The sequence below is a fragment of the Meles meles genome, chromosome 3 (genome assembly GCF_922984935.1).
Source record: "Meles meles chromosome 3, mMelMel3.1 paternal haplotype, whole genome shotgun sequence".
Lineage (NCBI taxonomy): Eukaryota > Metazoa > Chordata > Mammalia > Carnivora > Mustelidae > Meles > Meles meles.
In genome coordinates this window covers 64,855,477-64,867,576 of record NC_060068.1, presented here as the reverse complement: position 1 = coordinate 64,867,576, position 12,100 = coordinate 64,855,477, and the positions used below count along the sequence as shown (strand labels likewise).

The following is a 12,100-nucleotide window of genomic DNA, read 5'->3' as shown; positions in this document are numbered from 1 at the left end:
CTTTGGAAAAAATGTCTATTCAAGTCTTCTGCCCATTTTTAAAAGTGGATTATTTTGGAGTATTTTGATTAAGTTCTTTATATATTTTGGATACTAACCCTTTAACCTATATGTCATTTGCAAATGTCTTCTCCCATCCCTAGGTTGCCTTTTAGTTTTTTTGATTGTTTCCTTAGCTGTGCAGAAGTTTTTATTTTGATGAAGTTCCAATAGTTTATTTTAGCTTTTGTTTGCCTTGCCTTGGGAGACCTATCTAGAAAGAGGTTATAGCCTGTGTTCTCCTCTAGGATTTTTATGGTTTCAGGTATCATTTTGAATATTTTTGTGTATTCTGTCAGAAAGTAGTCCAGTTTCATTCTTTTGCCTCTTACTGTCCAGTTTTCCTAACACCATTTGTTGAAGAGACAGTCGTTTTCCCATTGGACATTCTTTCCTGCTGTGTGGAAGATGATGTGACCGTAGAGTTGTAGGCTCATTTCTGGGTTTTCTCTTCTTTTCCACTGATCTGTGTATCTGTTTTTGTGCCAGTACCATAATGTTTTGATCACTACACCTATGTAATATAACTTGAAGTCCGAAATTATGATTCCTCCAGCTTTGCTTTGGCTTTTCAAGGAGGACCTGCCATTTTCTAAAGGAAATTTACTTAAAGCATTTATTTATACCCCTAGAATTAATACATGCAACATTTCTCCCTTGTTATGGCCTTATGACTTATAACCCACTTGTGGCTTTATTGTATATGTGTTAATATGTGCTCTGCATCAGACTAAATCCTTATTTCAAATAACAGCATATTCTTTGTAAAGTTTTTATATATTACTAATCTATATTAATGGATATTATCATTCAGGATATATGTCATATATCCCATAAAGTTGGTTTAAAAAATTTGATGATTAATACAGGAAAGAATTCCTTTTGCAAGAAGCCACTCAACGTTTTATGTACTGATGATAGAATTTTACATGAGTGATTTTTCATAAGATGCCAAGCTCTGTTATGTACGTTTTATAATTTTGTACCAGAATCTTTTAACTTTTATTTTTTTAAGATTTATTTTTTATTTAGAGAGAGAGAATGCACTGTGCCAACAAGGGAAAGGGCAGAAGGAGAGGAAGAGAGAATCCTCAAGTAGACTCCCTGCTGGGTGTGGATTCCTGACTCAGGGTTCAGTTCCAGGACCTTGAGATCATGACCTGGGCCAAAATCAGGAATTGTCTGATAAAGCAACTGAGCCACCCAGATGCCCCAGAACCTTTTAACTTTAAAAAAAATGTTTCACTGAAGAGCCTTATCCTTAAAAAGACTCTTTACGTTCTGTGTCTTCAAATTTTAGGATTTTAGAGGGTTAATGCATTATATCCCTTTCCTTCTTTTGGAGCCAATAGAGAAATAAGAAAGTCTGATATTTTGGGTCAAAATAACAGCTTTTTTACTGAAAAAAAATTGGTTTGGACAAGGTAGCTGTATGCAACTCCAGTGTGCTTCTTAATAAATAATCTCTGAATTCATTTACCCTAGAGTCTGCAGGACTGCTATTCTTCTTAGGACATGTCAGAAAGCATTACTATGAGCTGTCTTTGCAAGTATGCAGCTCTATCTATCAAAGCATATCCATTTAGTGTTCTCAGGTAACTTCTCCCAAATCAAGGAGTGATGAAGGGTAGAGAAAGCAGATGTACTATTAGCTGATGTTACTCCTCGTAGAAGCCTTAAGGAGAGGAAATAAAGTTCATCTTAACCCTGAGTAATGCTTTAAACTGTTCATAGACTTTCATTGAGGTTTTACTAAAAAATTAATCTTAGTCTTTACATAAACACCTATATGTATGTACTTCATATGTTTTTTGTATCTATCTCTATATATTTGGTCTTTGACAATAGGATTTCTGTAAAAAACTCTATAAACTTGTCTGGTTCTGTGTTAACACTTGTCACCAATTGTCTGTTACAATTCCTGAGCTCAAACAGGTATGGTTTTTTAGTTTCGTTTTAATTGCCTTTAAAGAGATCAACTGCTTTTGCTCTTTAGTGTTAATTAAACACTGTTCTACAGCTGTAATGACAAAATTGTTAGAGAATGGAAAATTACCAATTTCTGCAGTCCCTGTTTTCCTCATCTATAAAAAGAAACTAGATTTTCTTTAAGATGCTATCAGTTCTGAAGTTCTAATGTCATGTGAACAAACAAAACCCTGTATTCTTGTTAAAAATACTGTGAGGTGTTGTCTTTCTTGCTTAATAAATGTGCCACTTCGAATACAAGTGCTTTATGAACTACATTTGATGTGGATTAAGGTCTCTATTTACATAAATTTGAAAACTGATTTTTTTTCAGTCTACTTTATAGGTGATAAAATCAGCATATAGCAGAGTTAAGAAATGTAGATTGGGAGTAGAATCCAGATTCATTAAGTGTGCCTCATATACTAAGTTATTTGGTGTAAATGCTTTGGGAATAGGAGTTCTGTCAACTTCTGTAATGACTTTTAGGTACTCTTCAATATTTGTCCAGAAATATTTTAAAAATTGTTATAAAATTTGATTAGGTTTCATTGTCCACGGTGTACTTATTTCAGAAGCTCTTAGCAAAAAAGATGCTTTTAAAATGAATTTAGTATTACTATGCTAATATTTATTTAAATAATCTTTTCAGAAGAATTGTATTCATTCATCAGTGTGTTTTAGTGTCAAGTAACAGGAACACAAACATTCAATTTTTAAACACCAAAAAAATCACTTTACAGTCACATTTTGGGAAGATAACTTTTTTTTTAAAGTTTAATTAATTTTTGAGAGAGAAAGAGAGCATGTGAATTATAGGGCAGAGGGAGAGAGAAAATCCTCAAGGAGAGTCACCGATGAGTGGGGAGCCCAACTCAAGGCTTAATCCCAGGACTCTAAGAGATCATGACCTGAGCTGAAATCGAGTTGGCTGCTTAACTGACTGAGCCACCCAGGCACCCTGGGAAAATAACCTGATAAACCAATTTCTATTGCACATAAGCAGTCTTAACATTGGTATTTACAATAAAGCCTTATATGTTTAATTCATTAAAATTTTTTTTTTGCTTTTAATACTCATTGTTAAGCAAAAATGTCAATTCTGTGAATATTACCTTTAACATGTGCTATCTTCTTTATGTGTATTTATGTTAGATGGAAGATGGTGCTCCAAAGCATATCATCCAAATGACAGGATTTAAGATGGAAGAAAAGGAAGCTCTAGGCAAATTGCTTTTAAAACTAGATTGCACTTTTATTAAGAGTGAGGTGAGTACAAAAACTTATAAAATATTCAAGATAGACTTGAAAAATACTGGTCCAAGAATGATAAAATGTCCTCTTGATATAAGAATAAATGTGCTGTAAAGGAAATCTTACCTTAGTAACATTTTTTTCATTTGCATTTTTCCTTCTAGAAGTACAAAAATTGTACACATCTTATAGCTGAACGCCTGTGTAAGAGTGAAAAGTTTTTAGCAGCTTGTGCAGCAGGTAAATTAACCACCTTTCTCCTTTGAAAAAAAAAAAAAACCTTCATGTTAAAAAAAGAAGTACCTTAATCTCCTAAAGATAGTATCATTATTATATCAAACATAAATGTGGTTTTATCTGAATATATTTCTGAAAATATTTGTTATGAATTTTTTGTCTGATTTTTCTAAGTAAAACTTTGTAACACATGAAAACGTACCAAAGAGGTGGGAATACTTACTCAACCAAAGATTTAATGTAAGTATTTTATATCAGAAAAAATTTTTTAACAGAAAAGCTGAGTACAACAATGTCCCCCCTCAAAAAAAAAAAAATGCTTTTGCCAAAATCTCAGCTGTTCTCAGCAAATTTGTTTTCTTTGATCTATCATTGGAAAGAATCTGTTTTTGTTCCCTTCCCATACATGCTATGAAGCAGTGATCACCCTATTGTGTTTTTCTAAGATTTTAAATTCCATAAACCCAGATTAGGACTTAGTGTTTTTCCCTCTCTGTCACCCTTGATGTTTCTTTTATAGTTTCTTCTACTGTGATTGAGCTAGCATATCATTAGTTCACTCTTTGTCCAAAAAAAAAAAAAATATATATATATATATATATATGTTTAGTGAAGTAAATTTGTTATTTTTTAGAGTAATATGCCAGAATAATACTTGGATTTATTATTATCTCCACAAAGGAAAACCTATAGTCCCTGCTTGAGAAAAATTAGCAATTCCCAGATAAGGGAACTACAGAATGTTATTAGATATTCTGAAAAATTCCCTAGCTCAATAAACTTGTTTTACAAAGTGTAACATTGCGTAAACATAATTATAGTTGTTAGCATAAGAGGAAGAATATAAATCTCAGCCAAAACTATAATAAGAGTAGACATAGCTTTAGTAGTACCACATTTATTTTAGTAAGTCTTAAATTTGTATTTAGGAACACTTAGATTCAGAATCATTATGGGAAAGATTACATACAATGTTCAGTAACATCGTAGACCTTTACCAAATATTTGGGGAAAAAAACATAATCCCAAGATAATATTAGCATTTTGTAGCCTAAGAATCTCATGATGATGAAAGTCAAACTTTATTTGATATTTGGTATTTATTGTTGACCATTCATTAGAACTAAAATTCTTCTGTGACTGACAGTTGATTTACTTTCTTTCTAGGAAAGTGGGTACTAACTAAGGACTACATAATTCATAGTGCCAAAAGTGGCAGATGGCTTGATGAAACAACTTATGAATGGGGCTACAAAATTGAAAAAGACTCCCATTATTCTCCTCAAATGCAATCTGCACCTAAAAGGTGGCGTGAAGAACTGAAACGCACTGGTGCCCCAGGAGCCTTCCACAGGTGGAAAGTTGTTCTCCTTGTTAGAGCTGATAAACGAAGTGATTCTCTTATAAGGTAAGATGAGATCTCATAAAAGCTAAACAATGAATAGAAAAAAATTTTTTTTTTTTTTTTTTTTTAAAGATTTATTTATTTGACAGATAGAGATTACAGGTAGGCAGAGTGGCAGGCAGAGAGAGAGAGAGAGGAGGAAGCAGGCTCCCAGCTAAGCAGAGACCCCGATGCGGGGCTCGATCCCAGGACCCTGGGATCATGACCTGAGCTGAAGGCAGAGGCTTTAACCCGCTGAGCCACCCAGGTGCCCCGAAAAAAAATTTTTGGTTTGCTTGGATACCTGTCTTTCTTTGAAATTGATTTCGTCCAAATGAGCCATGGTGATTTACTCTAATCTCTGAGTTAAGTGATTCTGCACTTAATTAAGTATATGTGTCTAATAGAATAAAATCTACTTTATAGTATTGCTTGAAATTATTCTTGGGTCTCTGTTTAAGTTTCCATGTTAATTCTTTTAGCTAACTCAAGAAAAATAAAACTTGGAAGATTTTTGTTTTCATTTTTGAAGCAATTTTAAATTTTTATAAGTATTTATCACAAAGTCTTTTTTTCCCAGTTCATATGGTGCAGTCTTCATGATTCATAATGCTTCTTTGATTATTTCATTTATTTCTAACTTTTACATCATATTTTTAAAATAATTATTATCTGGTAAACTATATTCTGAGACTGCAATGACTTTTAGGGGGCTGCAAAGGCCCTTTGTCACCTTTTATAGAAGTATAATTTATAGACAAGTAAAATGCACATATTTTAACTATACATTTTGATAAATTTAAACAAATTTATATACCTGTCTTGCCACCCCCACACTACAGTCAAGATCTGCAACATTTATATAATCTTACAATGTTCCTGTCATTACACATTTACTAGTGCCTACCAATACAAGACAACCATTGATTTCCTTTCTGTCACCATACAGTAGATTTATCTTTTTTTTAAAGTTCATGTAAATGGAATTATTCTGTATATACTCCTTTGATATAGTTTCAGTTGCTTAACTCATTACTTCTGAGATCCATCCAGGTTACTGTGTTTTGGGAGTTTGTTCCTTTTTCTTGCTGAGTAGTATTCCATTTTGCAGATGTATCCATTTGCAGATGTTTATTCACCCATTGATAGACATTTGTTTTTTGTTTTCGTTTTTTGGGGTTTTTTTCTCTTATGCTAATATAAATAAAGCTGCTATGAACATTTGAGTACAAGTCTTCATATATATTTGTTTTTCTCTTTCTCGGGTAAATACCAAGAATGAAATTTCTGGCTCAGATGGCAGTTGTGTATTTAACATTATAAGGAGATGCCAAACTGTTTTCTGAAGTAGTTGTACTATTTTACATTTCCTCCCAGCAATGTGCAAGATTTCAATTGCTATGCAATTACTTTGGTGCTATTGTCCAAAAATCACTTGAGTATATTTGTGTGGTCTATTTCTGGACTTCTTACTGCATTGATATCTGTCTACCTTATACTAAAAGCACACAGTTTTGGTTACTATAGTTTTATAATGAGTCTTGAAATCTTATAGGTTGGGTGAGCCTCCCAACTTTGTGTTATTCAAAACTGTTTTGGTGATTCTGGAATTTCTATATTTCCATATACATTTTAGAACCACCATGTCAATTTCTACAACAAAGCAAGCTCAGGTTTTGATTGCAATTGTATTGCATCAATAGGTCAAATTGGGGAGAATTGAGGTCTTAAGAATGTCAAGTTGTCCTATTTATAGACTCCTTATTTCTTCAGGTCTTTAATTTCTGCTATTAATGTATTAGTTTTCATTATATAAATCTAGTACGTATTTTGCTAAGTTTAATACTAGGCACTTCATGTTTTGGGATGCAGTTATAAATGGATTGATTGCTTTGAATGTTTTTATGTGCTTCTGTTGAGATTATTGGCTTTTCTCCCTTATTCTATTAATATGGTGAATTATTTTGATGAATTTTAAATGTTAAACCAAACTTGTATTCCTGAGATAAACTGTACTTCATCATAGTATATTACCATTTTTAATAATTGCACATTCTATCTGCAAATGTTTTGTTAAGAATTTTTGTGTCTTCAGTCTGAGCAACTGACAACTGTAAAAATATAAATTTAATATCATGGATTTTTTTTTCTTCCATAATTAGGAATTAAGAAATAGTTGCTCACTCTGACCATTTCTTTTCTTTTCTTTTCTTTTTTTTTTTTTTAACGAGAAAGCGAGAGCTCCAGGACTTGATGGTGGGGATCTTAAGCAGGCTTGACCCCCAGTTCAGAGCCTGGCATGGGGTTCAATCTCAAGACATTGAGGTCATGACCTGCACTGAAATCAACAGTTGGACACTTAACTGACTAAGCCACCCAGGTGCCCTGCACTCTGACTTTTTCTTTTCAGCATTTTACTAGAGGTACTAGACAGTACAATAAGGCAAAGAAAATAAATAAGAGACATAGAATTAGATAGGAAGAAATAAAAGTAATTGTTTTTATTTCTAAAAGATATGGCTAAATACTAAGTATTTTATCCAGAAAAGCTATTAGAAGTAATTATTGATTTCAGCAGGATGGCAGAGTAGTAAGTCACTACATAAAAATTACTGTTTTTTTATATGCTAGTAATGAACAATTGGAAATTAAAATTTTAAAAACAAGATACTGGGGCACCTGGGTGGCTCAGTGGGTTAAAGCCTCTGCCTTTGGCTCAGGTCATGGTCTCAGAGTCCTGAGATCGAGCCCCGCATCGGGCTCTCTGCTCGGCAGGGAGCCTGCTTCCCCCCTCTCTCTGCCTGCCTCTCTCTCTGCCTACTCAAATAAATAAATAAAATCTTAAAAAAAAAAACAAAACAAGATATTGCCTGTGGTTTTTAGCAGTTTGATAATGTATCCAAATGTGTGTGTGTATCTTACATATTATCTGTTATTTATTTGTTCATGTTATTTGCATGGAGTTTCTGAGCTTGGATGTGTGGCTTTTTATCTTTTATTAATTATGGAAAATTCTCAGGCATTATGTTTTAAATTCTGTTGTCTTCTTTTTCTTGTGCTCTATTACCTGTGTTTTAAGCCAATTAATTCTTTTCCACAGTTTTTCTATGTTCTGTTTTGTTTTGTTTTTAACTTTTTCCCCATTTTTTGTTTCAGTTGGATAATTTCTATTGATCTATCATTAAGTTCATTGATTCCATCCTCAGTTGCATGCAGTCTATTCTTAAGCCTGTCAGAGAGATTATTCTTTGATATCGTAACTTTTATTTCTACCATTTTTATGTACTCATTTCTTAATTTCTTAATGCATTTTATTCCGTTTTTTCCTTTGTATCTTCAGACATTGCAGTCATAGTTATTTAAAAGTCACTTTCTGATAATATTAGCAAATGTGCTTTATATTCCTCTATCTCTTGACAGTGGTTTGTTTTCTTCCCTTTTGTGTATGTCTTGTATTGTTTTATTGCATGTATAGATTTCACATATAGATCAGTGGAGGCCCAAATAAATATTTATGTCCAAAAATGGGCTTACTTTTTTCTGTAAAACAGTTAGTTGAGTTAATCTTGTCAGTTTTTAAGCAGGTTTTGGATTTTGTTAGTGCTATAGATACCTTCAGTGCATCCTTCCTGGTTACTCCTGCAGTGGAGTACAGTTTCTTTGTGCTTGGCCTGGTTCTTGGGGTGCTGGAGGGTTTTTAATGGATGTTTTTGCTTCACTGTCAGCTTTCCATGGTCCCTGCATGGCTGGGTCACAGGAGGACTGTCTTATCATTTTCTTCCTCTCTTGCTTGTTACTCATCTCTAGGTTGAGGTTAAGAGTAAGATGTGTTTTTGGTTCTGCTGGTAGACTTCAGTCTTAAACATTCTTTGTGTTCTTGTTCTCTGGGGTTGGTACTTTCTCAGTACTTGTGTCTCAGTTACCCGTGGCAGCCAAATTCTGCTTTGTATCTGTGGGCAGGGTTTTGGCAAGAGACCGTTTCCAGCCTCTGCCCCAGTGTTAGATTTCTGCTTTGTATTGATGCAGAAACCTATGTTTGAGTGGCATTTCTTCTGCCACTTGTCAAGGGACAGATGGATTTTGCCTTTATCCCTCGTCCAGAAACAGTAGATCCTTTTTTGGGTGATGCAGCAGGAGGTTTTCCTGCCCCTTTCTCAGGGCACATAGATTTTACTTATGTTCTTCCAACAGAAGCAGTGCATCTTTTCCTGGATTCTGAAAGTATATTCACACCTTAGCCAAATAACTTAGGACATTTTCTTCATATGAACGAAGGATCCAGGGAAGTGGACCAGGTTTAATTTCTATCTCTTGGTGGGCAACTGGTCCTCACTGGCCCACTTGTGCTATCTAGTAGAGAATCTTATCTGTCCTTAATCTTTTTCATGACTACTGAGGCAAAGAGCTTTCAAGTGAGGGCAGACTTTCCTTGAGTCCGTGACTCCCAGATATTATAAATCGTCATGGTACTTGCCTTTGGCCCTTAAATTTGTTAGAGTTTTACCTACTTTTATGACAGCTACTTCTCTCCTGCACCCTGGCAAAATGAAATAGTTTTTTGAGTATCCAGTCTCTTCACAAAGGGGCTTATCCTTATCACTCTTAGGGAAGTTACGTTTCTTGGTTGGTTATTACCTTTGTTCTCTGATGGGTTTGTGAAAAGTTAAGATATTATAAATCATTTGGCTTTTTCTTAATAGTGTTCTCTTGTGACTCTAAATCTTAAGCAGCAGCAGAACTTTCATGAAACTTTTGGGATGTCAAAAGTTAGTTAATCAAGAATTAATTTTTTTATAAGAATGCTGGCAACTGTAGTTCCTTTTCTGTAGTTTAGAATGATTTCCTTGGAGGTGGCTGCCTTCTGAAGTAGCTACTTTCCTAAACTTCTTTCATTATTCTTTTGGCTTATGGAGGTGATTTTTCCTTAGGGAATAAATTCAACATGCTTGATTCTTAAAAAGTCTTTCCATATCAAGAAATGGATAAATAGAAGAGCATGATTTCTTTAACATCTTCCCTGAGCAAGTTATAATTTAAGAAATCACTGCAGTAGTTATTCTCCATGGCACTCAACCCAGAGGGGCTTAATTCTTTCAGAAAGTTCCACGCCTACTCCTAGGAAGTAATTGATTTAGATAATTTGACTGAATATGCTTTTTTTAAAAAAGTACTTTTTATACTCTTTACGTTTTTATTTAGAGTTCTGGAGGCTGGAAAAGCAAATGTTATTTTACCAAAAAGTTCACCAAGTGGAATAACTCATGTGATTGCCAGTAATGCAAGAATCAAGGCTGAGCAAGAAAAAGACCATTTTAAGGCTCCATTTTATCCAATTCAGTATCTAGGGGATTTTCTTTTAGAGGTAAGTAAAATAGGTAAAAAACAATTTTTAGTGTTTATAGAATATCCATACTGTGAAATAATGTTAAAAATTAAAAAATGTTTTAAAGTTTAAAAATACGGTGATTAGAAGTATAGTTGACCCTTGAACTGTATGCATCCACTTATAAACAGATTTAATAATTCAGTACAATACTGTCAATGTATTCTCTCTTCATGATTTTCTTAGAACATTTTCTTTTCTTAAGCTTACCTTATTATAAGAATGGAGTATGTAATCCATATATAAAATACGTTTTTTAGCTATTGCTAAGATTTCTGGTCAACAGTAGGCTATTAAGTTTTGGGGGAGGGCTACAAGTTATATGTAGATTTTAGTGGAGGGTATTGGTGCCCCAATCCCCACGTTCTTCAAAGGTCAGCTATAATTAAAGTGACATATTTTTAAAAGCAGTTGCTTTCAATTATTTAAATATTTGAGAATATTTCTAATAAATGTGGAAGAAGCTTGCTTGTTGAATTTAAAATTTATCTTATTTTTGAGTCTCTATTTTAGTTTTCTGTGTTTCAGTGATGTTTACTAACTAATTTTAGCATTTTATGTCAGAGTATAAATAAAATAGCAGTGGACCATGGTATGATTTAAGAATTTGTAGGTATTTTTCCCATGGAAAAAAAGATTTAGAAATAAGTCTTTCTAAATCTTTTTTGTAAGGATTTAGAAATATTTTCCTGTCCTGTTCCTCTACCTCCTTATTCCCATTTTATGCAAAGACCACTTAAGTTGTTTGAACGGGAACGGTCCTAGAAGAAATTCTCTGGAAATAAAAGAATTTTTAAGAAGGGTTACTCCAAGTAGAGAAACCTTAGTATGTCTAAAAATGCCACCTTGATCTTGTAGGAAAACTGACTCCTTAAATGTTTCCATCTCAATAGATGCTATAACCTTTTATCTAATTTATGTAGAGACCTGTTAATAACCCGTGAAACCTTCCTCTCCCTTATTCCCCACATTTTGTCAATCAAGTCCCCTTGATTTTATCATCTCAAGTACCACTCAAATCACAGCGCTTCCGTCTTCCTATATTAACATCATACTGAGTTCATCATCTTTCCTCTGCCCTCCTGAAATAGACTCTTAAGTGCTCACTACCTTTTAACTCTTGATAGTATACTAATTACTCTTACCTTTTTCTTCTCTAGTCCATTCTACATCATTCAGAAGGAGTATCCAAAATGTTCTGTGTAAAACAATTCTAATCTTGTCACTGTCCTACTTAAACCCTCCAATGGCTTCCCATTGATATTAGGATACAGTCCTAAACTTCCAACATGGCTTTAAAGTTCCCCACAGAATTCTTGTCAGTCTTGCCTTTCAGGTGTATCCTGCTCAGTTTTTTTCTGTGTTCAACTATAGTATAACAAAACTGCCTTCTCCCAATTTCTTAAACAAGCTAAGCTACTTCCTATCTCAGTGTCTTCTCAAAAGCTAATTTTTCTCCCTGGAAAGGTCCTCCCCAGTACTCTCACCCTCTGTGCCTGCCTGCCTTCTGTTCATCATTCATATCATGATGCCTCTTCAAGGAATCAACTGGCTGATTACATGGTTAAAATTTGTTTTCCCCATCTAAACCAAAAGGACCGTGTCATGAGGATGATACCTCTCTTTTCCATAGTTATATCTGAATAATCTCGCATAAAGCCTGGCACATGAATTGTCATTTTGTGTTAAATTGATAGAGAAATTATGAAATATCTTTGAGTCTTCCAAGAGTAGATATAATACATTGTTCTGTAGTTACCTTTCCGTACTGAGTAGCAGCTATGTAGATTGGAAATATGACCTTATTGGGGGATGGATCTGCTTGGACTATAGAT

At 33.9% G+C, this 12,100-nt stretch overlaps 1 protein-coding gene across 3 annotated transcripts in view; it reads left to right on the top strand.

Annotated features, from left to right (window-relative positions):
- SLF1 (SMC5-SMC6 complex localization factor 1) overlaps positions 1-12,100 on the top strand; it is an 83,764-nt gene that overhangs the window by 7,969 nt on the left and 63,695 nt on the right. For all 3 annotated transcript variants that reach the window (XM_045998897.1, XM_045998898.1, XM_045998896.1), the window contains exons 2-5: positions 3,163-3,276; positions 3,426-3,501; positions 4,666-4,906; positions 10,082-10,244. In XM_045998897.1, coding sequence (XP_045854853.1) covers positions 3,163-3,276; positions 3,426-3,501; positions 4,666-4,906; positions 10,082-10,244 — 594 coding nt within the window. The remainder of the gene's footprint in view (positions 1-3,162; positions 3,277-3,425; positions 3,502-4,665; positions 4,907-10,081; positions 10,245-12,100) is intronic.